The sequence below is a fragment of the Peromyscus leucopus genome, chromosome X (genome assembly GCF_004664715.2).
Source record: "Peromyscus leucopus breed LL Stock chromosome X, UCI_PerLeu_2.1, whole genome shotgun sequence".
NCBI lineage: Eukaryota > Metazoa > Chordata > Mammalia > Rodentia > Cricetidae > Peromyscus > Peromyscus leucopus.
In genome coordinates this window covers 136340820-136366132 of record NC_051083.1, presented here as the reverse complement: position 1 = coordinate 136366132, position 25313 = coordinate 136340820, and the positions used below count along the sequence as shown (strand labels likewise).

At 43.6% G+C, this 25313-nt stretch overlaps 1 protein-coding gene across 1 annotated transcript in view; it reads left to right on the top strand.

The window, feature by feature from the left end:
* The window catches only part of Mecp2 (methyl-CpG binding protein 2), an 81102-nt gene extending 56367 nt beyond the window's left edge, over nt 1-24735 (top strand). Inside the window, exons 2-3 of the mRNA XM_028888582.2 lie at nt 13367-13717; nt 14716-24735. Of these exons, the coding sequence (XP_028744415.1) occupies nt 13367-13717; nt 14716-15808 (1444 nt within the window). The 3' untranslated portion in view covers nt 15809-24735. The remainder of the gene's footprint in view (nt 1-13366; nt 13718-14715) is intronic.
* Nucleotides 24736-25313: the final 578 nt, after the last annotated feature.

Here is a 25313-nt window from a genome sequence, read left to right as displayed (position 1 = left end):
TTACTAATGTGGAAAGATTTAAATCTTTCATTATATTTCTTTTGACTTTTCAAGACAGGTTGTTTCTTGTATCTTCTCAATAGAAGAGACTTTAAAATGCATAGTGAATTTAGAGCAATTCAGGCAGCTGAAGCTTAAGCTCTACCATTGTAGCCTTCAAGCTGAAACTCTTCCCCTCTTCCTTAGAGACCAATAAGACATTCCCAGTGCCAGTTTGATTTCATGGATATTTAAACAGCTGAAGCTGTCATTTCAAATTGCTGCTTCCTTTATATTACTTCATGTGGAGAAGCCTCCATGAATCAGATTCTACAACAGATACTGAAAGTAGAAAGGACTGAGCAAAATAATTGAATCACACTGTAGGATGGAAGCAAATGGTGTAAGGAAACGAATCTTGTTCTCTGGCCCCAGACCATTCTGTGGGGAAGTGGCCTCTACCCTGCCCTAAGTCCATGATGACCTTGTGTGGTGTTTTAACTCTGTCACTCCATGAGATAACTAGAAATGAAAGGTGCTGAGAAACACTCTCTCCTAAAATCAGCCTAGTGCACACATAAGTGAAATTAGAAAAACCTAGAATGTTGCTAAGTTGCTGAAATTATCCAAGAGCTCATACAAGAGAGAGCAAGAATTATGCTGGGTTCCAATTCAAGTAAAAATATTTCAGATGCTGGTTTCACCTGGCGCTTTAGTACTCTTCTTAGTTAGGGTTTCTATTGCTGTGATAATACACTACGACCAAAAGCAACCTAGGGAGGAAAGGGTTTATTTTACCTTAACAACTTAAAAGTTCATTACTGAGGGAAGCCAGGGCAGGAATTCAGAGCAAGGACCTGAAGGCAGGAGCTGCTGTAGAGGCCATGGAGGGGAGCTGCTTACTGGCTTGCTCCTCATGGCTTACTCAGCCTGCTTTCTTAAACTGCCCAGGACCACCAGCCCATTGGTAGCCACACCCACAGAGACCTGGGCCCTCCCAGATAAATCACTAGTTAAGAAAATGTTCTACAAGCCAGTCTTTTTTTTTTTTTTTTTTTTTTTTTTTGGTTTTTCGAGACAGGGTTTCTCTGTGTAGCTTTGGAGCCTGTCCTGGAACTCACTCTGTAGCCCAGACTGGCATCAAACTCAGAGATCCGCCTGCCTCTGCCTCCAGAGTGCTGGGATTAAAGGCATGTGCCACCACCACCCAGCCAGGCCAGCCTTTCCGAGGAGGCATTTTCTCAATCTCTTCCCAAATGACTCTAGCTGTGTCAAGTTGACATAAAACTAAGCAGCATATCTTCCTTGTTTTCTTTGAAACAGAAACAGAGTGTCTCTGCATAATACAAGTCAACCTTAAATTTGCAGTCCTTCTGAATCAGCTTCCTGAATACTGAAATTACAAAATGTTCACCACCATACTTAGCTCCATTGTTTCTTGTAGTACTACAGATAGAACCCAGAGCAGACAGATGAATGTTAGACAAGCACTCCACTAGGCTACTGAAACATACCTCTAACCCCAACCCTTATCCCCCATTTTATTGTTGTTATTCTTGTTCTTGTTGTTTGAAACAGGTTTTCTCTGTATAAAGCCCTGGCTGTCCTGGAACTCTGTAGACCAGGCTGGCCTTGAACTCACAGCCTCCCTAATGCTGGAATCAAAGTTGTGCGCTACCATGCCCAGCTTCCTCCCCTATTTTTAAATTTAAAAGCCTTAGGGGTTATGAGTAGGACTGCCCCTGTTAACTTGCTGAGTGCAGAACATAGCCTCCTGGTACTGCCTTCAGGGCCTCTAAATAGGGTTAGTATAGATAACTGTCACTATAAAAATGCAGGTAATTCTCACTGCCCATCTCCTCTGGATATAATGATTTGGCCTCCTAGTGCAACAAGATTTCTCTAACTCTTAATTTTCCTTTGTTGCATCCAGTGAAGGCTTTGACCTCATGTTTACATCTTAGCTGTGGAGTCATTGAATGTTGTTTTATTATCCAAGAACACTGCCTTGTACTTTAATATTTAAGATCTGTGATGGTCTTCCTGTTCCAATGTGGTATGTACATTTGGGAGGGGTAGTTCTTTTTATTTCAGTGCTGGAAATTAAACCAGGGACATCACACATAAAAGGCCAGTATTTTACCACTGAGCTACATCCACAGCTCAAAAAGATAAGTTCTTAAAGGAAAAGCTAGGGTAGAACCACTGCAAATATATGTGCCTTGGTAACCAGAGCTCACTAATGAAACCATTAAAAATGCTGCTTACAGAGACTAGGAGATAGCTTGGTCTGTAAAGTAATTGCCTCATAATTATGAGAACCTGAGTTTGATTCTCAAGAAGCCATATACAAAGCTGGATGTGATGCTACACACTTGAAATCCCAGCACTAAGAAGATGAAGACAAGATGATCCCTGGGGCTCAGTGGCTAGCCAGAGTACCCTGACAAGTATTAGGCCAGTAAGAGATCCTGCTTCAAATGAGGTGGGTGACATTCTTGACGATGACACTCAAGATTATCTTATGGCCTCCACATTTATGTGCACACACATATACCAGCACATACAAGTATAAAAAATATAAAACTCGCCGGGCGGTGGTGGCGCATGCCTTTAATCCCAGCACTCGGGAGGCAGAGCCAGGCGGATCTCTGTGAGTTCGAGGCCAGCCTGGGCTACCACGTGAGTTCCAGGAAAGGCGCAAAGCTACACAGAGAAACCCTGTCTCGAAAAACCAAAAATAAATAAATATATATATATATATATATATATATATATATATATATATATATATATATATATAAAACTCTAGCCAGGCATTGATGGTGCACGTCTTAAATCCCAGCACTCAGGAGGCAGAGGCAGGCAGATGTCTGAGTTCGAGGCCAATCGGATCTACAGAGTGGGTTCCAGGACAGCCAGGACTACACAGAGAAATATTGTCTCAAAAAACCAAAATAAATAAACAAACAAACAAACTCTGGTTACAAAGCTGAACGTGTTACACACCTATAATCCCAGCATTTAGGGAATCAAGACTTTGTGAGACCCTATCTGGAGGGGAGAGATCTGGTTACTATGATACTGTAGCATACTTCAGCCATCTCTTCTCACTATAACCAGCCTTCATGCTTTCTCAGGCTGCTTCAGAAGGTCCTGGATGTCATTAGCTCCTGTACAAGCAAGTTTCTGGAAGCCTAGATTAGGCCACCTTTGGCAGTGCTTTTTTCTTTTTCTTTTTTAAAGATTTATTTATTTATTGTGTATACAGAAGAGGGCACTAGATCTCATTACAGATGGTTGTGAGCCACCATGTGGTTGCTGGGAATTGAACTCAGGACCTCTGGAAGAGCAGTCAGTGCTCTTAACCTCTGAGTCATCTCTCCAGCCCGGCAGTGCTTTTTTCTTAAACATGAAGGTTGTAGGTTTACATCTATTTCATTCCCATGTGGCAGCTTCACCATATACATTGTAGTGTTGTGGCTGTTTGAGCTACTAAGAAAAAGTGATTCAACAAGGATTCTAGGTGTTTCTTTTGTTTTTCTTTAAAAAAAAAAATAAGATTTGTGGGCCTCTAATGCCAAAACTTGGGAGGCAGAGGCAAGTGGATCTGTGTGAATTCAAGGCCAGTCTGGTCTACATATTGTTCCAGGACAGCCAAAGCTACATAGTGAGACCCTGTCTTGGAAATAAATAAAAAAAACAGGGTATGGATATGTAGTGCTGGCTAGCCTAAAACTCACCATGTATGTTATATGCATCCTGACCTAGAACTTGCAGTGATCTTCCTGCCTCTGCTTTCTAAGTCCACTTGTTTCTCTTATTGTCTCTGTGTAACACAAAGGCATTCTCTTTGTTAAGAAGCATGCTTGTGCAGGGTGGCGGCGGCGGCGGCGGCACGCCTTTAGTCCCAGCACTCGGGAAGCAGAAGCAGGTGAATGAATCTCTGCGAGTTGGACGCCAGCCTGGTCTACAAAGTGAATTCCAGGACAACCAGGGCTACACAGAGAAACCCTGTCTCAAAAAAAACAAAAACAAACAAAAAAAGAAGCTTGCTAGTTACTACTTCAAAATACTACTCTTGGAGCTGAGGATATGGCTCAGTGGTAGAGTACTACCTAGCATAACCATTTAAAAAAATTGCCATCAGGCCAAGTCTGGTGGTGTACACTTTAATCCCAGCACTCAGGAGACAGAGCCAAGGGAATCTCTGGTCAACCTGGTCTATATAGTGAGTTCCAAGACCACCAGAGCCACATAATAGATTATGTCTCAAAAAATATTTTAAAAAATTGCCATAAACCAGTAGAGTTTCTGATGATATTGATGTCATTTCCTCTTGAAACAAGTTATCACATTGACACTATACATATTCCTTCCACCCCTGAATCATTTCCCCTTTGAAAGTTGGAAATTGTCATGATATTCAGCTATAAATACTTTTTTTTTGTGACAGGGTTTCTCTGTGTAGCTTTGCACCTTTCTTGGAACTCGCTATGGAGACCAGGCTGGCCTCGAACTTACAGAGATCCGCCTGCCTCTGCCTCCCGAATGCTAGGATTAAAAGCCTGCGCCACCACCACCCGGCCTCGCTATAAATACTTAAACCTGGCTTTCCTAAGCGCAGACAGCACAGTTACAACACTCCGGAAGTTTAGCAATGAGCTAATATAGAGCCTTATTCACATTTCCCTGAATGTCCCATTAATGTCTTTTTAGTGCCTTTAAAACTAGAATCCAATCCAGGGTTGTGCATTGCATTCAGATGTTCTGTCTCCTCAGTCTTCTTACTCTTTAGTCTGTGTGTTCCTTCCTTCCATATAGGTATGTTTAAGACAGTCTGTGATGTCTTCTCTAAGATATTTGTTTCATTCAACATTTTTAAGTGTTTCAACAGGAGGGTTGTGTGCCACATTAACTGGAAACTTAGCAGTCCTGCTGTTGTAATCATCTTTTATATTACTGTCCTGTGACTCTGGGACCCTCAGTGACCTCTTCAACCTCATCTTCTGCCAATTCCAACCTAGTGATGTCCAACACACTACTGCTAGTTCCTAAGCTCACCATTTGTTCATTTACTCAAAGCCTATCTACTTTCAGCACTAATGTAGCCTCTGGTCAGAGATACAGACATCAAAAGAAGCAGATGCAGCACACTGTCAACATCCTGACTATTCACATGGCATATGTTTATTAAGTGTTACTCTTTTGTCAGGCACTGAGCCTTGAGCAGGGAGACAGGAATTGGTGTGTACAGTGGTATATTTTATGCTCATGGAGAGTGGGAAATAGTATATTCTACTTCCAGGGCACAGGGGAGGAGAGAGGCAGTCGCAGGGAAGGCCTCTGAGAAGTGTCACCTTAACCTACAGGATGAAAGATATCCAAATGAAGAGGCAAAGGAAGAGCAGGCCCAGAGCTGCTGTTGATACAGGGAGGTATGCTAAATAAACAGAAAGGGGTAATAAAACCCCCCAGAAATAGACTGTATAATGCTCTACAAACTTTGAAATTTCTGAATGCCAATGAGAAGGGAACAACAGCTGCAGAGAGACTTTGGATAATAGAAAAAACTACAGAATTAAATCAGCCTATATACTTTAAAGATGTGCTGACCTCAGAAGAGAAACCAGGATATGTGTTACATTGGGGACAAGGTTTTGCTTTTGTTTCCTCAGGAGAAGAAAAGTTATGAATACCATCAAAATTGATAAAAGTTTGATTTGAACAAGAGAGACTTCTTAATTAGAAGAGTAATGATAGTTAATCAACCAATGTGACCATTCAATTTAAATTAACTTTAACAAATGCTTCTCATTCGATCATATATAACTTGCCAAAAGAGAACCTTCCCAAAGTTAGGGTTGGGGCAGGGTTAATAAAGGCATCCAGCTAAGGAATCTGAAGACCACTGGACAAGTAAGACATCTGAAAAAAAAGGACAAATCATCCAGAAAAAAAAATGCCTCTAGAAAAAGAGTAAATTGGTCTATTAGTATATCACTTCTCCAACAGGATAAAATTTCATAAATCTTCCCAAATGTTTGTTTCTACTTTTTTCTACAGACATATAATGCAAATGGTCTTTTTGTAGTCCCAGTTCAATTAAAAATTAAAGCTGGCTTTGGAGTCGGAGCGTGGCTCTCTCCTTCTCTAAACCCCAGCATGCTTGTTAAAGGAAAACGCAAAATGTCTATGTCATGTCAGAAGAGCCACCTGATAAGGGACAGAAGAAAAACCAAAATTAAGGAACTATTTTATTGCTACTAATCTCATAATCCTTTAGTTTTATTTTGACTCTTTAAAGCTTTTCTTAAGATATGAATTTTATATCAAAATTTATAAGATTTACATATATATTTTAAACTTTTTGTCATGATATTAATGGTCATATAGAGTACTAACTAATTCTAGAAAAAAGGCTTCATCTATTTTCCTGTACATGATTTTGGGTTTGACTATCAGTTTTCTGCAGTGAATCATGACCATGCTTAACAGTGACCTTTGAAGTCTCCAAAAGTATGATGGGGCCCCACAAAGATAACACCACTAAGGTGACAACCACCACCAAAAGATCAGCTTTGGACTACAAACGGCTCAGGACAATTTTGAGATGGCTAGCTGAGATGATCCAGTCTCACAGACTAGCCGGGACTTGAGACAAGCCCTGCATTTTCCTATTATGCATAGATTGGACAACAAATGATACGGCTACCTCTCCCAGGATTTGACAATTAACCCAAAATTTTCTTTCCAGGGTCCCCTAAAAATGCCTTCACCCCTAGACAGCAGAAAGTAAATTTAAGAACACGATGCCCACATTCCCAAGAGATGGGGTGGGTGGTTTTTGGTCATTCGGTGGGTTATGGATAATTCTCATTGTTTAAGGTGGTTGGTTCCAAGTTGTTATTGATAATTGTCAGAAAAAAGCTAAACAAAGGAGATTAGGTTCAGGGTTCTTGTTAGAAAAAAGAGGGGAAAAAAAGATACAGAAATGATAGGATTAGAGGGTAGATAATTGAATCTACTCTGAAAAGAAAAAAGGGAAAGGATGGATGGATATGATAAGATAAAAAAGGTAGATTATTGAATCGACTTTTAAAAAGCAACTACTGATTTTAAATATTATACATTGGGTTGGATTTTTGTATATTATATACAAATTGTGTATATTGATACAAAGTTGAGATTATTTTTGTTGGAACATACTGTACATATATTTGTACTCTTGTTCAAGGTATTGTACCTATACAGCTCATTTAACAATGTAATGTAATTTTCTAGTCCTTGAAAGTTACTATTACAGGGCTGGAGAGATGGCTCAGCGGTTAAGAGCACTGGCTGCTCTTCCAGAGGTCCTAAGTTCAATTCCCAGCACCCACATGGTGGCTCACAACCATCTGTAATGAGATCTGGTGCCCTCTTCTGGCCTGCAGGCATATATGCAGGCAAAGCACTGTATACATAATAAATAAATAAATCTTTAAAAAATAAAAAAATAAGTAAAAGAGAAAGTTATTTTTACAAACTAATTAGGATATAGAGAAATGCAGGTTAGTAGTTAGTTACCTATTACATTCAAACTTGTAGTCATGTTAGGTATAGTTTCAAGATCAAATAGATATATTTTAGGTAGTCGTCAAACACTTCAGAGATCTATAGAATATGGCGTTTAATATGTTTTAATAACATAGATTCTTTTTTTTTAATGACAATGAGACATGTCTGCTCCTGGCAGCACCAAGCTACTTCAGAGAAGATGATGAGCATCAAAGAAACTCCATATGGAGTTTACTTTCTCTGTGGCAAAAGTTAGCCACTGGGCAAGAGAGTGCCCTTGCCTTGACTGCTGACAGTATGCTGTCCAAATGGGACAAGCAGTACATAAAAGAAAGGACTACCAAACCTTGCCAAGACAAGGTAGGAAGGCCCTTCAGAAAATCCTGCTTCACAGAGGAGTCTGACATATATGCTAGGCCTATAGGCCAAAGATAGATGCTCTAACATTGCAGAGAAACCTCAGGTGACTGTCCAGGCAGCCAGCTGTTTCTGTCATTTCTCACATTTTTTGGAAGTCATTTGTTTGCACTTCCTGCTTACTCAGTTAATATTATTTCCTCCTTGAGTCTCTGATGGAGTTAAAAACTAGTTATATTTTTCCTTGTTAACAAATTCAGAAAAGAAACTCACTGAAGAGGTGTAAAATGTGTAAGTTTGAAAGACATCAAAAGATAGTTTTTGGTAGGTAATACAAGTTAGGATAGAAAATAAATTAGGTATAACAATTTGGACTCACCAAAATAGGATAAATAATGGAGTATTTTCTCTGAATCTGTCAAATGTTAATGGACTAGACATTTAAATGTAATTCTTGACTATATATATTGTATGTACTTATTGCATATCGTTTTTCTTATATTAGTTATAACCTTTTATTATTTTAGACAAAAAAAAGGGGAAATATGGTAATGTTTTGTTTGTACTCTAACAAATAAAATTTGCCTGAAGATCAGAGGACAGAGCCAGCCACTAGATTAAACATAGAAGCCAGGCAGTGGTGTGGTGGTAATCTAATTGTACTGAATTATTATTTTGATTGTATGTTAATAAATAAAGTTGTCCGGGGGTCAGAGCTATTAGAGCCATAGCAAGAGTGTGGCGGTGGTGGCACACGCCTTTAATCCCATAGATATCTGTGTGTTCAGGGATACAGTCAGCATTGGAGACATATGCCTTTAAGACCTAGGGGGCTGTACATTCAGACAGTGACGAGGCAGTCATGTGTTTGGGTTTACAACCAATGAGAAGGCAGAAGGACATACTATAAAAAAACGAACTGACAGGAAGTAGGTCTTTTTTTGCGAAGCTGGGACAGCAGGAGGAAGGGTGAGATTTTAGCTCTGAGCTCTGACCTCTCGGCTTTCTCTTTTACATTGTTTCTGTGTTTCTTATTTAATAAGACGGTTGGTTACATCAATACAGTGGTGGCACACACCTTTAATCCTAGCACTCGGGAGATAGAGATCTGTCTGGGTCTGTGAGTTCAAAGCCACCCTGGACTACACAAGATTAATACAATCTAAAAGAGAAAACAGAGCCAGGCAGTGGTGGCACACACCTTTAATCCCAGTACTTGGGAGTCACACACCTTTAATCACAGCACTAAGAAGGTTGAGACAGGAGGTGATATGGCTAGGCAGAGAATGGAATATAAGGCAGGAGGAGACAGGAGTTCAGTGCCCTTTCAGCTGAGGACTCAGAGGCATTCAATCTGAGGATTCTTGGAGACAGGATCTTCCCCTTTAGGCTGAGGAGTTGGTGAGGTGAGAAGTGACTGTGGCTTGTTTCCTCTGATCTTTCAGCATTTACCCCAATATCTGGCTCTGGGTTTTTATTATAAGACCATTTAGGATTCATGCAACAGAGATATCAATGGGTTACTTTTCCTTCTGGGAAAGGGCATCACAGTGGTTAATAGTATAGACAAAATAGCAAAGGCAGTTGATGAACACACATACATGTTTGTAATGATAATAAATCCATCCATTGTAAGTCCTCTTAACTGGCCATAAACTCGACAGTGACCTCAGACAAGTTCCTTTGTGTAGTTGAGCTTCCTTTTTCCTTCATCTGTGACATTCCAAAGGTGAACATACTGGTTTTCTGACAATACTTCCAACTTTGAACTGTATGAACATATAAACTAGGTACTTGGTTCTCCTAGTAATCATGGAAAAGACAGAGGGACAGGAAATTGGGGGATGGGGCTAGAGAATAGCAAAAGAAACACATGTATGGTCTGATGAAAGGGAGGATGAAAGGGTATTTGGTTTCTTAGGAAATATTTTTCACTAAACATTACAGACCCTCTTGGAGGGCAACCTTGGGAAGTTATCTGGTATCCCAGCCTAGCCTCTCCTCTCTTGGATTCTGTAGTGATGACCATTCGTCCCACACCACACCCACCCCCAGGACTGAACAGGCCCTTAGACAAATGTCGGCTCTTTGGGATTATATCATTTGTATCCTTTTTACCTTCACTCCACATCCAGAAAGAAGTCAAGCTTCTTTGTGAGCTTTTGTTATTTTGGTATTGCTGAGTTGTTTGTTTGTTTGTTTGTTTGTATCTGTACATTGCCGGGCGGTGGTGGCATGCCTTTAATCCCGTGGCATGCCTTTAATCCCAGCACTCGGGAGGCAGAGCTAGGTGGATCTCTGTGAGTTTGAGGCCAGCCTGGACTACCAAGTGAGTTCCAGGAAAAGGCGCAAAGCTACACAGAGAAACCCTGTCTCGAAAAACCAAAAAAAAAAAAAAAAAAAAATTTATCTGTACATGATGTGTTCCTGTTTGTCTGTATGTGTACCACATGCATGCAGATCCCACAGAGGCCATCAAGGTGTGTCATGTCTCCTGGAACGTAGTCATATGGGTGCTGGGAAGCTGGGCACCAAACATGGTTCCTCTGCAAGAGCAGTTAGTGTTCTTAACCACTGAGCCATATCTCCAGCTGTTACTTGTTTTTAAATAGAAAATTAGCTGGCATGGTGGAACATGCTTATAATCCCAGAACTGGAGAACATTGAGGTCAGGGTCTGGCCTTAGTTTCAGAGTGATCCACCAATGGACCAATCTCAGTACTTTCCCTCCCTTTTTCCTCTCCCCCTTAATTAGCAGTGAGAAAATATAATCCCAAACTGTGTGCCTTTCTTTTGGTATGCAGAGTTAAAAAGCACCATATAGTTATTATTTGCTACAAATGTTCTCAGTTTGAAAGAACTTGAGGGTTGAGGATATGCCTCAGTTGATAAAATACAACCGGGGCTTCCCCATTTGTAGCTAGTAGCTGTGGAAATGCTGTTCAGTGCCTGTTCCTCACCCAGACTTCCTTTCTCAGTCACTGACACTGCTGACTGCTCAGACTTTGACACAATTCTTAACTTAGTTCTGCCCTGTCTGCCATTGAGCTCTGTTGATTCTCCCCTAAACAGATCCTAAATCCTTTATTGCCTACATCCTTGGCCATGCCTAGGCTATTGCTAAAACATTTTTCTTGACTTCCCCCTGCTCTGTTTTTGTATTCCCATCCCCAGCTTTACAGGTACCACAGGATGCTCCAGAACCAGAGTCACCCATTTTACCTTTGAGCTGGTCTAATGTATGTACTACCCCTGGGATATTATTGTTGGTGTTGGAATATATCCCACTCCAGGAACACTATGGTCAAAAGTTGGAGTCTTTTTTGTGTAGTATGTTATGTTGTTAATATACTTAAGCTCCTTTGTTCCTGTTTGCATGCATTATAATAGCATAGTTCTGTTACTTTTGTTTTATTTTTAGTTATGTTCATATTTACATGATTTGCTAGACACAATTATATTCCAAGAAGTGTTCAGCAAGGGCTCTTTCTTACCTACCCTAGAATAATCTACAATCCTGCACACCAGATCCATATGGTAAACATGTCTTCAGTTTGTTCTTTTACTTCAAAAGTCATGAAACTCATCCTTCCTAACTACACAGCCTTACAGTATGTAAGCATCCCATGGTTTATTCACCAGGTCTCCTTGGTGATGAGGACTGGACAGGCCTGCAGTCTTAGCTAGTGAAAATAAAGTTTTAGTGAAAATTGTCATGCCTGTGTTAGGCATTTCCAGAGGTATCTCCCCAGGGTACATTTCTAGAAAGGTGTTCCTTTGCTCATGTGGCTTATATTTGATCTTGTGGTGGTTAACATATTTCAGAATACAAGTGAGAATTCTAAAGAAGCCAACTTATCCTGTTAGTCTAGTGGTTTTCTCAAACTCAAGGACTGTTCAGAATCAGGGGAGCAACCCTGGTGTTCAAATGGAACCTTTGTGGAGTTACATGCAAGTGATAAGTACCTGCTGTATACCACTTTGTCCTTTTTCTTGCCAGCTCTGCTGGTGAGTACCCCTACTTTCCTCTGTCACTGGGAGCTTCCATATAAGCCAGTCCTGAAGCAGACCACAATGCTTCCTGATGCACCTCACAGCCCATAGGCTTACTTTCCAATTCTCCCAGTCTTAGACCAATAGGCAGCTGCTACATCTTTCCAAACCTTCCATAGTCTGACCTGTAGCTCAGAGGTGCAAGCAGTGCAATGTGGCTAGATTCTGTAGTCATAGGGATACTCACTGTGCCTCCCTACAATGGTCACTAGCACATCAGAGACAGGCTTTGAACCCTATAGTACATGAAGGGACCCCACCAAGAAAAACCAAAACCTGTAGAAGGAACTGCCTCTGTCCACAGGCAGGTGTCCTGTCCTGGAATATGGCTGTTGCCATATTTCATAGCCTGTTCTATTATTACAAACCTTTCTCTTTCCTCTGTTTCTGCTGAGGATAAAGTGCTTGCTTGCTTGCTTGCTTGTTTGCTTGTTTTTGGTAAGGAATATCTTGTGGTAAAGACCCTTGTGACCCAGGATCCTTTTTTTTTTCTCATACTGGAACCCTAGGCAGCAGTTGCTGTTTGCCTGAATTAGCAATACAGTGCCTTGGGACCTTTTTGTCCATAATTCTCACAGAAAGTATGCCTCTGGGGATGAGATTAGCTACTGTTGGGATGAGGAAACTGAAGCATAGACTGCTGAAATCACTTGCTAGGGTCCTTGTTTTGAGAATGGCAAAGTCGGGAAGCTGGAGCAATGGCCTAGAAGTTAAGAGCACTGGCTGTTCTTCCCAAGGACCTAGATTCAATTCCCAGCACCCACATGGTGGATCACAACTATCTGTAACTTTAGTCCCAGGGGACCCAATTCCCTCTTTTGGCCTCCACAGGCATTAGGCACTCATGTGGTACACAGACATACATGCAGACAAAATACACAATAAATAAAAGAAAATGACAAAGTCAGAATTGGAGGTCAGGTTGGCCAATTCCAATTTTGTATGTTCTTTTCATGACTGTACTGTATATCTCCTTCCAGGGGGTTTGAGCTCCTAAAAAAGTTGTGGTAGGCAGTTTCCTTTCCAGCAATGGAGAGCCTTTTGTCATGTGACAAGCCCAGGGGCCATCAGATGCAACTTATAAACTGACCTCTGCTAGTGATATGTTGAGAAGCCAACCCTACAGTGCTTAAATCCAAGAGTAAAACATATGCCACTTTCATGGCAATAGAACTAGGGTTTGGAGTAGTATGATAAAAGTCAAGTGCATTTGACCAACAGTACCAGCAACCCAGAGCCGCTAAAGAAACCTTTAGGCCTCAGCTTGGCCTAAGGATGCGTTGTCCCAGGGAAGTTACCAAGATCTGATTATGCAGCAGCTAGGTGTCTCATGTATGGCACCCAAGCTTGCCTGTGCTCACTACTCTGCATGCAACTGTGTTCTCTGTGATACTTACATATTTGTTTAATACTTCAGGGAGGAAAAGTCAGAAGACCAGGATCTCCAGGGCCTCAAAGACAAGCCCCTGAAGTTTAAGAAGGTGAAGAAAGACAAGAAGGAAGACAAAGAGGGCAAACATGAGCCACTACAGCCTTCAGCCCACCATTCTGCCGAGCCGGCAGAGGCAGGCAAAGCAGAGACGTCAGAAAGCTCAGGCTCTGCCCCAGCAGTGCCAGAAGCCTCTGCTTCCCCGAAACAGCGGCGTTCTATCATTCGTGACCGGGGACCCATGTATGATGACCCCACCTTGCCTGAAGGTTGGACACGAAAGCTTAAGCAAAGGAAGTCTGGCCGCTCTGCTGGAAAGTATGATGTATATTTGATCAAGTAAGTAAGAGCAAGTCCTATGTCTATAGATCAGGAAAGGCCTGATGGGTGGGAGAGCTAGATAAAAGGATCCATTAAAACTGTAGCTCTGGGGAAATATATCTGCCACCTGTAGGATGCTTAAAAAATAACGTCAACACTAGATACATTCAGAAAGTACTACAGGGGTCCCTACCCTGTTGCTCTGCTTCAGAGTAGTGAGTCTTTTACCTATGCCACATGTCAAGTTCTTTCTATTTGCCTCTAAATCAGTGTTAGGAAATGTTTGCTGTTTAACAGGGCCTCTGGAAAGGGACACAAACAGATTTTGGTTGCCTTTCCTACTGCTCCTTGTGCATTTGTCCAGCTTTGGACTGACCTTAGTGTTTTCTGTTAAAGCAGAATAACTTCCAGAGCCAGAGGTTTAGAGGAGCAGCTAAGTATATCAGCTCATCCCAGAAAGGCTAGCAATTTTCCCAGTATTTATGGGTAATTTTATTTAATCTTCAACTCTAAGAAGGGTGAGGAAAGCTTTATTGCACTGGAATGGATTCCCAAAGAGGCTGGATACCATGCCTTGGTTTAGATGCAGGAATGTTTTGATTGTAGATTAGGTCTAGGCACCAACCAACAGAATTGGCCCAGCCCAATGGTCCTCTAGTACTAGGCCTGACCCCTTTGGTTTCTGGATTGTGGAGAAGCCAAGGAGTACAGAGGAGTGGACTTAGAGGTAGACAGGTCCTCTGAGGCTTTCAGACCCAGCTGTTCTGGCTCCTGAGCAAGCTGTATAGGTACCCACTATCCCTGGTAATATGATTTCTACCCATGCATCAGTGCATTGCATCTGGCCTGGCTGTGCTCTTCAGTTTTAGGTCATTGCTATTCTTCTTCAGTTTGACCCTTGTTCACTTACAATGTCTTATAAGAAAGCTTATCAGTACCATCTCCTCTACCTCAGTCTCTAAGATGTCATAAAAAGCTTCTGACATTCCTTTGTATCTCTCTGTTTGTCTCCACAGTCCCCAGGGAAAAGCCTTTCGCTCTAAAGTGGAATTGATTGCATACTTTGAGAAGGTAGGCGACACCTCCTTGGACCCTAATGATTTTGACTTCACGGTAACTGGGAGAGGGAGCCCCTCCCGGAGAGAGCAGAAACCACCTAAGAAGCCCAAATCTCCCAAAGCTCCAGGAACTGGCAGGGGTCGGGGACGCCCCAAAGGGAGCGGCACTGGGAGACCCAAGGCAGCAGCATCAGAAGGTGTTCAAGTGAAAAGGGTCCTAGAGAAGAGCCCTGGGAAACTTCTCGTCAAGATGCCTTTCCAAGCATCACCTGGGGGCAAGGGTGAAGGAGGTGGGGCTACCACTTCTGCCCAGGTCATGGTGATTAAACGTCCTGGCAGAAAGCGAAAAGCTGAAGCTGACCCCCAGGCCATTCCTAAGAAACGGGGCAGAAAGCCTGGGAGTGTGGTGGCAGCTGCTACCACAGAGGCCAAAAAGAAAGCCGTGAAAGAGTCTTCTATACGGTCTGTGCATGAGACCGTGCTCCCCATCAAGAAGCGCAAAACTCGGGAGACAGTCAGCATTGAGGTCAAGGAAGTGGTAAAGCCCCTGCTGGTGTCCACCCTTGGTGAGAAGAGTGGGAAGGGACTGAAGACCTGCAAGAGCCCTGGCCGAAAAAGCAAGGAGAGCAGCCCCAAGGGGCGCAGCAGCAGCAGCAGCGCCTCCTCACCCCCTAAGAAGGAGCATCATCATCACCATCACCATTCAGAGTCCCCAAAGGCCCCCATGCCACTGCTCCCACCCCCACCCCCACCCCCACCTGAGCCTGAGAGCTCTGAGGACCCCATCAGCCCCCCTGAGCCCCAGGACTTGAGTAGCAGCATCTGCAAAGAGGAGAAGATGCCCCGAGGAGGCTCGCTGGAGAGCGATGGCTGCCCCAAGGAGCCAGCTAAGACTCAGCCCATGGTCTCAGCAACCACCGCCACAGTTGCAGAAAAGTACAAACACCGAGGGGAGGGAGAGCGCAAAGACATTGTTTCATCCTCCATGCCAAGGCCAAACAGAGAGGAACCTGTGGACAGCCGGACGCCCGTGACCGAGAGAGTTAGCTGACTTTACACAGAGTGGATTGCAAAGCAAACCAACAAGAATAAAGGCAGCTGTTGTCTCTTCTCCTTATGGGTAGGGCTCTGACAAAGCTTCCCGATTAACTGAAATAAAAAATATTTTTTTTTCTTTCAGTAAACTTAGAGTTTCGTGGCTTCAGGGTGGGAGTAGTTGGAGCATTGGGATGTTTTTCTTACCGACAAGCACAGTCAGGTTGAAGACCTAACCAGGGCCAGAAGTAGCTTTGCACTTTTCTAAACTAGGCTCCTTCAGCAAGGCTTGCTGCAGATACTACTGACCAGACAAGCTGTTGACCAGGCACCCCCAACACTCCCCCCCAGTGTGCTTATTAGAGACAGCAGTTGAGAGGACACTCCCATTTTTGGTGCCATTGGTGCCCTGTCCATAGCTTCCCTGACTCTTCCACCATCCCATCTCCCAATCTGAGGGACCGGGAGGTGTGAGGCAGGAAAAACCATTGGATTCTTTAGAGAAGACTGAGGTGGCCAGTAATTGTGGCCCAGTGATTAGAACTGTTGTGGCACAAGTCTGGCTCCACACCCACCCCAATCCAAAACTGACAAGAATATTTTGAAAAACAGGAAAGTGGTACCTGTCTGATCCAGCTCTGGCATGGCTAGAAGCGAGCCCTGAACTGCTGGATTATAGACTGGCCTGAACCACAGAATAGGATAGCCCAGGGTGAAGTGTCATCACCTGTTCACAAGGCATGCTCCCCTAGAGAATAATGCTAAAGAGGTGCCATGGAGACAGCAGGACAAGGCACAGGCAGGGTCAAGCCAAGCCTAGTGCCACAGAACAAGAGAGCAGTCTGTGACTAGTGGTTAGGAATTTAGTGGATGGGACAAAAGGGGCATAGGGGAAGAAAGAAAAATATTCTTCCAATTACTTTCCAGTTCTCCTTTAGGGACAGCTTAGAATTATTTGCACTATTGAGTGAGTCTTCATGTTCCCACTTCAAAACAAACAGATGCTCTGAAAGTAAACTGGCTTGAAATGGTGATACTTTGTCCCACAAGCCACCAGACATGGCAGTGTTCAGAACTACCTGGATCTGTATATACCTGCGCTTGTTTTAAAGTGGGCTCAGCACATAGGGTTCCCACGAAGCTCCGAAACTCTAAGTGTTTGCTGCAATTTTATAAGGACTTCCTGATTGCTTTCTCTTTTGTCTTTCCGTTTCTGCCTTCCTTCATTTCATGCTTTCATTTCTTCCCCATCCTCCTTTCCCTAGCTCCTAGTTGTGTCTTCTGTTCCAGACAACTGCAGTGCCCAACCACATGCTTATCTGACAGCATTCAACCACAGTCCTAGGATTCTCCCTGCCCTTTGACTTCTCATTGCCAGTGCCAGCTATCATGTTTAACCCGAGCAAGTGCTGGGCTCTGCTGAGTCCTCCCTAGCCTCTTTGAAGAACAAGAGGGCAGTAAGCCCTTACTCCCTTAGACAGTCCCCTCTTCCTTGCTAAGAAAAAAGTCAAAAGGCTTTTCAGATCCTAAACAATGAGCCTTTTCACCTTCTGCTCTAGAAAAATGGGCTGGAGAAACTGGGCCACATGTGGTAGCTGAAAGAGATATAGAGGCCCCTGTGTTCTGCCAGGATCACTGAGTGGCCCAACAGGGGCACCATGCCCACTACCCTTGACCCCACTCAGAAGTCTGATGTCAAGCATAGTGTGGCAGGGCACCTGTCAGGACAGATGCAGATTTCAGCAGGGAGTGACACCAGGGCCCCTTGCTCTTCTTCTGACAAGTCTTTTTCTAGTGGAATGCTTTCCCTTTTGCTCACTGGGGACTGGGTGGGGCCAGCACACCCCATATTTCAATCTCTGCTCCATAAGTGTAATGGTGAATTTTACAGGCTTGGCTTTGCTGTGGGGTTTTAATTGGTCAATTTTTATTTGGGATCCCAACATTTTAGCCTCTGTTCAGGAAGTCCTTATCTAGCTGCATATCTTCATCATATTGGTATATCCTTTTCTGTGTTTACAGAGATGTCTCATATCTAAATCTGTCCAACTGAGGAGTACCTTATCAAAGTAGCAAATGAGACAGCAGTCTTATGCTTCCAGAAACACCCACAGGCACGTCCCATGTGAACTGCTGCCATGAACTGTCAAGTGTGTGTTGTCTTGTGTATTTTCATTACTGTTCCCTAAGCTTCCTTATTGCAGTGTAATCATGGAAGAGTGAAACATCATAGAAATCATTTAGCACTTCCTTGCCAGTCTTTAGTGATCAGGAACCATAGTTGACAGTTCTAATTGATAGCTTAAGATAAAACCATGTTTGTCTCTTCTGGAATGGCTAGAACTAAGTGAGAGATTTTTGCCCCATTCGGATTGCAGAGTCATAGTTGGGCTTTCTAGCATATTTGTATCCATTTCCTTGTGCTACAAATGCAGACCCTGCAACCAGCTTCCTGTCAAGCACTCATTTTGCCTGCTCTGCTGTTGATCCTCAGCCATGGTTCTGATTCTTCCCCAGGAAGGGAAGAGGTCTCAGAAGAGGGACTCTGGAGGGTCCAGGATATATCCTTCTTAACTCCTGCTTCCTCCAAGGACAAAAGGCCCACCTCACCCCACCCCTGCAGCGGCCTCACACTCCCCAAGGATACCTTTCTGTACCCTCACAGCACCTAGCCAGATTGACATCAAGTTGTTTTATTGTGGTCCGTTTGGGGGTTTGCCTGTTATACTTAATTAGTCCAATGAAATGTGACTCCTAGGCTAAGGATCCCTCATCCTTGGAAGATAACCTAGGCTGATTAGACATTCACAGTTGGGAATGCAGCACTTTGGGTGCCATTTTCTTTAATTTGAGCCCCATCTGCAGCCTCCTCACTCCCCAGCTTTCCCTTAGAGCTGGTTTCAAAACTGCAGGTGGTGGTGCCTGCAGCTTCTGAGGGTTTTTTGTTTTGTTTTGTTTTGCTTCCTGCTTTTTTTTCCCCATCCCCCTCATCCCCAAATAAGGACATCATGAGTCAGTGTCCTTTAAGCAGGCAGCTTTGATTGGGTTTTGCCCTGGCAGCCAGGGACTCTGTATAGGCTCTCAGGCTGCCCCTGCCTTGCAGTCAGGTTGACAGGAGGTTGGAGGGAAAAGCCTTAAGCCATGGGATTCTTACCAGCTGTGTCTGGCTCAGACCTGGAATGTGACCTTGATTTTGTTGTATTTGAACATTGTAAAGATTGGGTGGCATCTTTCACTGAATAGATGAAGAATACAAGAACTGACCTACAGCTTTCAGATACCTGAGACTAGGTCATTAAGGTCACATCCAGTCTTTCCTACCCTGCTCTAGTTGTTAGTTACTACCTCTCCCAGATAGATTGGTGTATATTCTCCAACTATGTTCATCCTGGCCCAGTCCTGCCCATTCTTGGGTCTGTCTTAACCAGTGGAACTGCTGCTCTTCAAAGTGCAGTGAGTTGAGAACTCTTGGTCACAGCCAGGCTCTAATACAGCTCCCTTCTGCTGGTGTTGTATTCCCATATCAAAAGGCACAGGGGAGATCTAGAAGTACCACCTCCCCCAGTCCATCAGTGCCAAACTAGCCTGTGATCCCAGCATGGGTACAGAGAACTCTGTTCAGTGCTGTCACAACAGACTGGAGGCCACAAACTTTGGAAATGGGAACCAGAGCAACCCAAATTGTTGTTGCTTCACCCAGCTTGCTCTTGCTGTGACAATGATAAAAGAGGGCAATAACCAGAAACTGACTGCCAAGTTTGGTAGGGAAAGGAGTTTCCATAGCTGACAGGACCTCTGAATTTTAAATAAATTGTAATAAGTGGCTCAAGCCCACCCAAGAAAGAACAAAAGGGTTGGAACTGACCAGATGAGACCAGCTAGAGTTCATGCAGCCCAAGTGGACTCCAGCTGCCTGAGCTCTACAGCACTTCTCTAACTACAGAGAACATTCCAGCCAGGCTCTCTGGGCTAAGGAGAGATCACAGGTGCCAGTTCTTCAAGAAGACCTTTGTGCATCAGTTCATAACCTGTATCTTTGTCCCACATTGTTTGCTGATTTGGGTTCACACTACAGATTCTAGGACGGATGGCCAAGAAAAAAGTTTCTAGAGCCCCTGCGGACCATGGCATAGAAAAGTCCCAAGTTGAAGGGGGCTAGGGCAGATGCATCAATGCCCCATGCCTGGACCAAGCCCTCTGCTCCATCCATATCCTCTTCTGGCTCTTCCTTCCTGCTCTCTGCTTGAGTGAACCAGCCCAACTCTGAAGAGATTTGTTGATTCTCTCCATTTTGGATGTTTTTTAGGTACTATATCAATCTTTAAAAAAGGCTTAGTCTAATTGTTATAAATCGCTAGGATACTGCCTCTCCCAGGGTCTAAAATTACATGCTAAAGGGGAAAATTTGAGCTGAAACCAGTTCTCAACAATTTAGAAGGAAAACCTTTAGAACATTTGGCAATAATAATAATAATACATTTCGATGTTTCTGAATAAGAGGAGGCTTTTGCAAAAAAAAAAAAAAATGTTGATCTAAAAATACTTAGTTCTTGGCCTGAGATATCTGGTGAGTGATCTGGGCAAAGGGAACTCCAGGCTGAAGCTTCCTACATCTGAGGAGGTGGAAGTAGGAGACTTTTGTGATCGAGGCTTTTTATTATTGGAAAGCCTCTTTGGGTAGCTGACCCCAAGACACCACTTCTGACCTTGTCCTTTGGTGGTATGGAGGTTAGTGGCCTGCCAGATGCCAAAGCTGCATGAGACCAGCTCTTGGTGCATCAAGTAAAACACTCATCAGTGACCCAGAAGGCCCATCACAAAGTGTCTGCTCTCTTCTCATCTTAACTGAGCCTGTCCCAGCACTACTGCATAAACTAGGGAGGGTCTGCTGCCTACAGAGCATCCCTCCCTGGGGCCTCCTATCTTTTACAATCTGCCTACCCCACCCTCAGGATCTTGGCACAGATGAAATGGCTGTGTGGCAAGTACTTTGGCATGCCCTCCTAAACTTACCCAGTGCCTCTCCCTGCCTCTTTAAGCCAGCCTGCCTGCCTACTGGGGAGGTATGAGAGCCTATAGAGTGGAGAAGGGAGGGCAAGCAGGCAGGCAGTGGAAAGGCTCTAGGAGGAAGGACAGGCCCCCAGGCTTTGTACAAGCAGGGCTCAGCCCCTCGTGGAACTAAGTGTCATCTTTTAGTTTAAGAACATTTGGGCAACTTCCAAATGACGTTTGCTCCTTGCTCTTCCCCTCTCACCTTTTATCAGGTCCTGCTTAACACTGAGAGAAAATTCGGTGAAAAGGCAGAGGTTTGGCTCCTGCCCACTGATAGGCTCCTCTCCCTGCAGTATTTGTGTGTCAAGTGGCAAAGCTGTTCTTCCTGGTGACCCTGATTATATCCAGTAACTTATAGACTATATGCATAGGTCTGCTTTGTCTTTTCTATTCCGGGCTTTTGACTTACTTTTCAGTTTTGCTTTTAGCTTTCCTATTCTTTTTATTTTATGCACCAACTAGACACACAAAGCAGTTGAATATATATATATATATATATATATATATATATATATATATATGTGTGTGTGTGTGTGTGTGTGTGTGTGTATATATGTATATGTATATTGCACAATTATAAACTCATTTTGCTTGTGGCGCCACACACACACAAGAAAAGACATTTTAAAATTATACCTATTGCTTAATTACAATATTTCTGATAACCATAGAGTAGGACAAGAGAAAAAAAAAAAAAAAGACATCTGTCTGCTGGTCACTTCTTCAGTCCAAGCAGATCTGTGATCTTTCCTCGCTTCTTTCAAAGGCTTCCCTGTGCTAAGTGAAGGAAGCTCCAGGCTGCACCCAGGTTTTGTACTTTGTTTCTCTGCTGTGAAAGGGGCCCCATGATTCTGGGTGCAGGACAGTTCTTTTCAGCATTGGGGGAGGGGGTAGGCGCACTCCCTATACCTGCTGAAGTCCAGAACTTAGTGAGCACAGCCCTGTCCCCACCTCTAGGAGTGGGGAGCTGGCATGCATGGGGGTGGCTCAACTCCCTCTACCCTTTCCTTGGCCAAGGAGAGCCTGTATCTAGTAAGTCTGGCAGGCTTCCCTCAATTAGCAGGGCTTGGAGCATTTCAAAACCCTCCTCACTTTGCTGAGTCCAGGAGCTGGAGAGGAGATAGGAGGCTTGACTTGTCTCCAAACCTGTTAGCTGTACTAGGTAGAATGCCAGAGACCCCAGAATCACATCCAACAGTCCAGTGGGTCTCCTTCAGAAAGTAGTGAAGACTCCAGAAACATCCCTCTCTTCTCCCTGCTCCCATGAGTAACTGCATTTGCTTTTATAATTCTTGATGAGCAATATCTGCTAGAAAGTTTAGCCGTAACAGTTCTTTTTGCAAAAGGGTCATTCTTAAGTAATTAAAAACATGCCCCCCCCCAAAAAAAATAAATCCAGAACCTTGTTCTTTCAAAGCAGAGAGCATTATAATCACCAAGGCCAAAATCTGTCCTCCACCTCCACCTCACCCCCTCATCATTGCTTCTTCTGAAGCCAAAACATAGCAGAGATGTTTGTAGGCCCTTTGGGTGGCTGGGCTGCCCTTGTGCCGCTTGGAAGATGGACTGGAGAAACCTCTGAGACCCTATCCTAGGGCCTTGCTTTAATGAGCAATCAGTATTAGGAGAGCATCACAACATTATTCCCCAGTCAGCATGGGATGGAGGCAGAAGGGGCCAGAGGGTTGTTACCACTGATACTTGGCCACTGACAGGTGGGTGACCATGTGTGTCCATATGAGTGCTTTATGGCTGATGTGAGATCAGCACCCAAGTTAGCTTCACCTGGTGACCTCTAGCCCTGCCTGGATAGAGCAGGCCATCCGGTTCAATGTTTCTGGGCAGCTTGGACATTGGAGTGCAAAAGGCTTGCAGAACTTGAAGCCTGCTCCTTACCTTGCTACCATGACCTCCTTTTCCATTTGATTTTTTACTGCTTCAATCAATAACAGCCGCTCCAGAGTCAGTAGTTGATGAATATATGACCAAATATCACCAGGACTGTTACTCAATGTGTGCCGAGCCCTTTCTTTGTGCTGGGCTCCCTGTGTACCTGGACACTGTAACGTGTGCTGTGTTTGCTCTCCTTCCTCTTCCTTGCCCTTTTCTTGTCTTTCTGGGGGTTTTCTGTTTGGGTTTGGTTTGGTTTTATTCTTCCTTTTGTGTTCCAAACATAAGGTTCTCTCTAATGGTCCTCTTTAACTGTGGTGTTGAGGCTTCTGTTTGTGTAATTTTTGGTGGGTGAAAGGAACTTTGCTAAGTAAATCTCTTCTGTGTTTGAACTGAAGTCTGTATTGTAACTATGTTTAAAGTAATTGTTCCAGAGACAAATGCTTCTAGACACCTTTTCGTAACAAAGCATTTGAAGGGAGGGAATTGGTGACTAAGACAAGAGGGGCAATCTGAAGAGATGACCCCTGCCCAGATCAGCCAGAAGCCACCAAGAAGTTAAGCACTGGATTCCCATTCCAAGTCAAGCGACTGAAGTTAATGTGTTGCCATTTTCAAAGTCAGAACAAAGCCAGATTTTGTTCCACTTGGTTGATTTTTTGCTTCCCCTTCCCAGATTATTACTACTATTGTTAATTTAAAAAAAAAGACAAGGTCAGTTCCTTCCAGGAGTGCCAGGAGGGGAGGGGATGTAAGAGCAGAGCTGAGTTCACTGAGTAGGGAAAGGCTGGGCAGGAGGATGCCCCACTGAAGAAACAGGTTAGGGAGGAGACAAAAAAATGGTTTATCCACTCTCTGTCTGAAATAGCTGTTCCTGGATAAGCCGAGACAGTGGGCATTATTGTCTCCAAAGCATGTTTCAGGGGGACATGACTAGTCAGGACACTTCTGTCACACCCCATGCTGTCCCCTAGTGCATAGTGTTAATCTGATATCTTGGCTCCCCACCATACCTGGGGAATAAAATAATGGTAGAGGGTTCTCTCTTTCAGTGTCATCTGATTCCCAACAAAATCTGGGTGTAAGATACCACCTTCTCTTTCCATGACAAACATCTTCAGTAAAGCCGTTATCCTCGTTACAGATTGTCCCAGGCTCATAGAAGAGGAACAGACCTGTGTTCCTTTAGAGACTCTTATGAAGATAGTGCTACCTGTAGTGACCAGTTGGCCATGGCATTTGGTAGCTGGAAGAACCAACAAGGTACATGCCCCCCCTAAATCCATGCTACGCTCCCCTCTGCCAGCCTGAAGGGCAAGATCTGTAGGACAGTGCAGCCAATGACAGGCCACCCTGTATTGGAAGATGTTGGCATCAGCTCCAAAAGCCTATCTGAGGTTGGGAGCAGGCACACAGGGCACAGATAGATCCAGGACAGACATAGCTGGAGGGGTCAGTCTTGAAAAGCCCTCTGTCGCATTCACCTTCAGTTTTTGTGTTTTGGGACAATTACTTTAGAAAATAAGTAGGTCGTTTTAAAAACAAAATATTGATTGCTTTTTTGTAGTGTTCAAAAAAAAGGTTCTTTGTGTATAGCCAAATGACTGAAAGCACTGATATATTTAAAAACAAAAGGCAATTTATTAAGGAAATTTGTACCATTTCAGTAAACCTGTCTGAATGTACCTGTATACGTTTCAAAAACACCCCCCACTGAACCCCTGTAACCTATTTATTATATAAAGAGTTTGCCTTATAAATTTACATAAAAATGTCCGTTTGTGTCTTTTGTTGTAAAATCAAGTGGTTTTTCATAAGGTTCTTTTACTATTTGAAAAGATGGGCAGCACGTGGTTTTATTTTATTTTTGTAAGTTTTTTAATACATGTGAAAGCAAAGAATACTCAGCATGCCTTTCTAAGTGATGCGTTTGCACCTTTTGTTGGGAAGTACTGTATCCTGTGCTGTTAGCATTCTCGATAAATCTCTCTGTGAAAGTGACTCAAGGTCTGGGCTTTCATTATAAGTCAGCAGTCCCTTCCAGCTCACCTGATGGTGTGTTTGATCCAGCTGTCCCTGAACCCCAATAGCCTCTCTCAGGATTGGAGTGTGGGGGAAGGGAAGCCTCCCTGGCATCCTCCTCAGTTTGCTGTCAGTGCTTTCCAGGCACACTGCACCAGAGCACAACTTCCGACCAGTTGTGGCAGTGGCAGCTACCAGGTCCTGGTGTACCACAGTGGTTTTTTTTTTTTTTAACACCTTTCTCCTCAACTCTAACTCCTGTGGCCAATAGCAGCTAAGACCTTCTGATGACTTCTGTGAGTGGCTAACTTGCCTTCCTGACCAGGCTAGGGCATGCTGAGGAACTGCCCTAAGGGATCCCTTGTGTCACTGGCTTCCTATAAGAATATGAACCTTCTGCAGTTGCCCACTCATTATATCTGTCCCCTTAGGCTGATCTGGGCTTGAGGAGAGGATAATGGTTTGTCACATGCAATTGTGGGCACACCTACTAAAAGCTACCATGAAGTCCTGGCCTTGAATGTTAAATGAAAGGGTTGAAGATTCAACATGTAGAT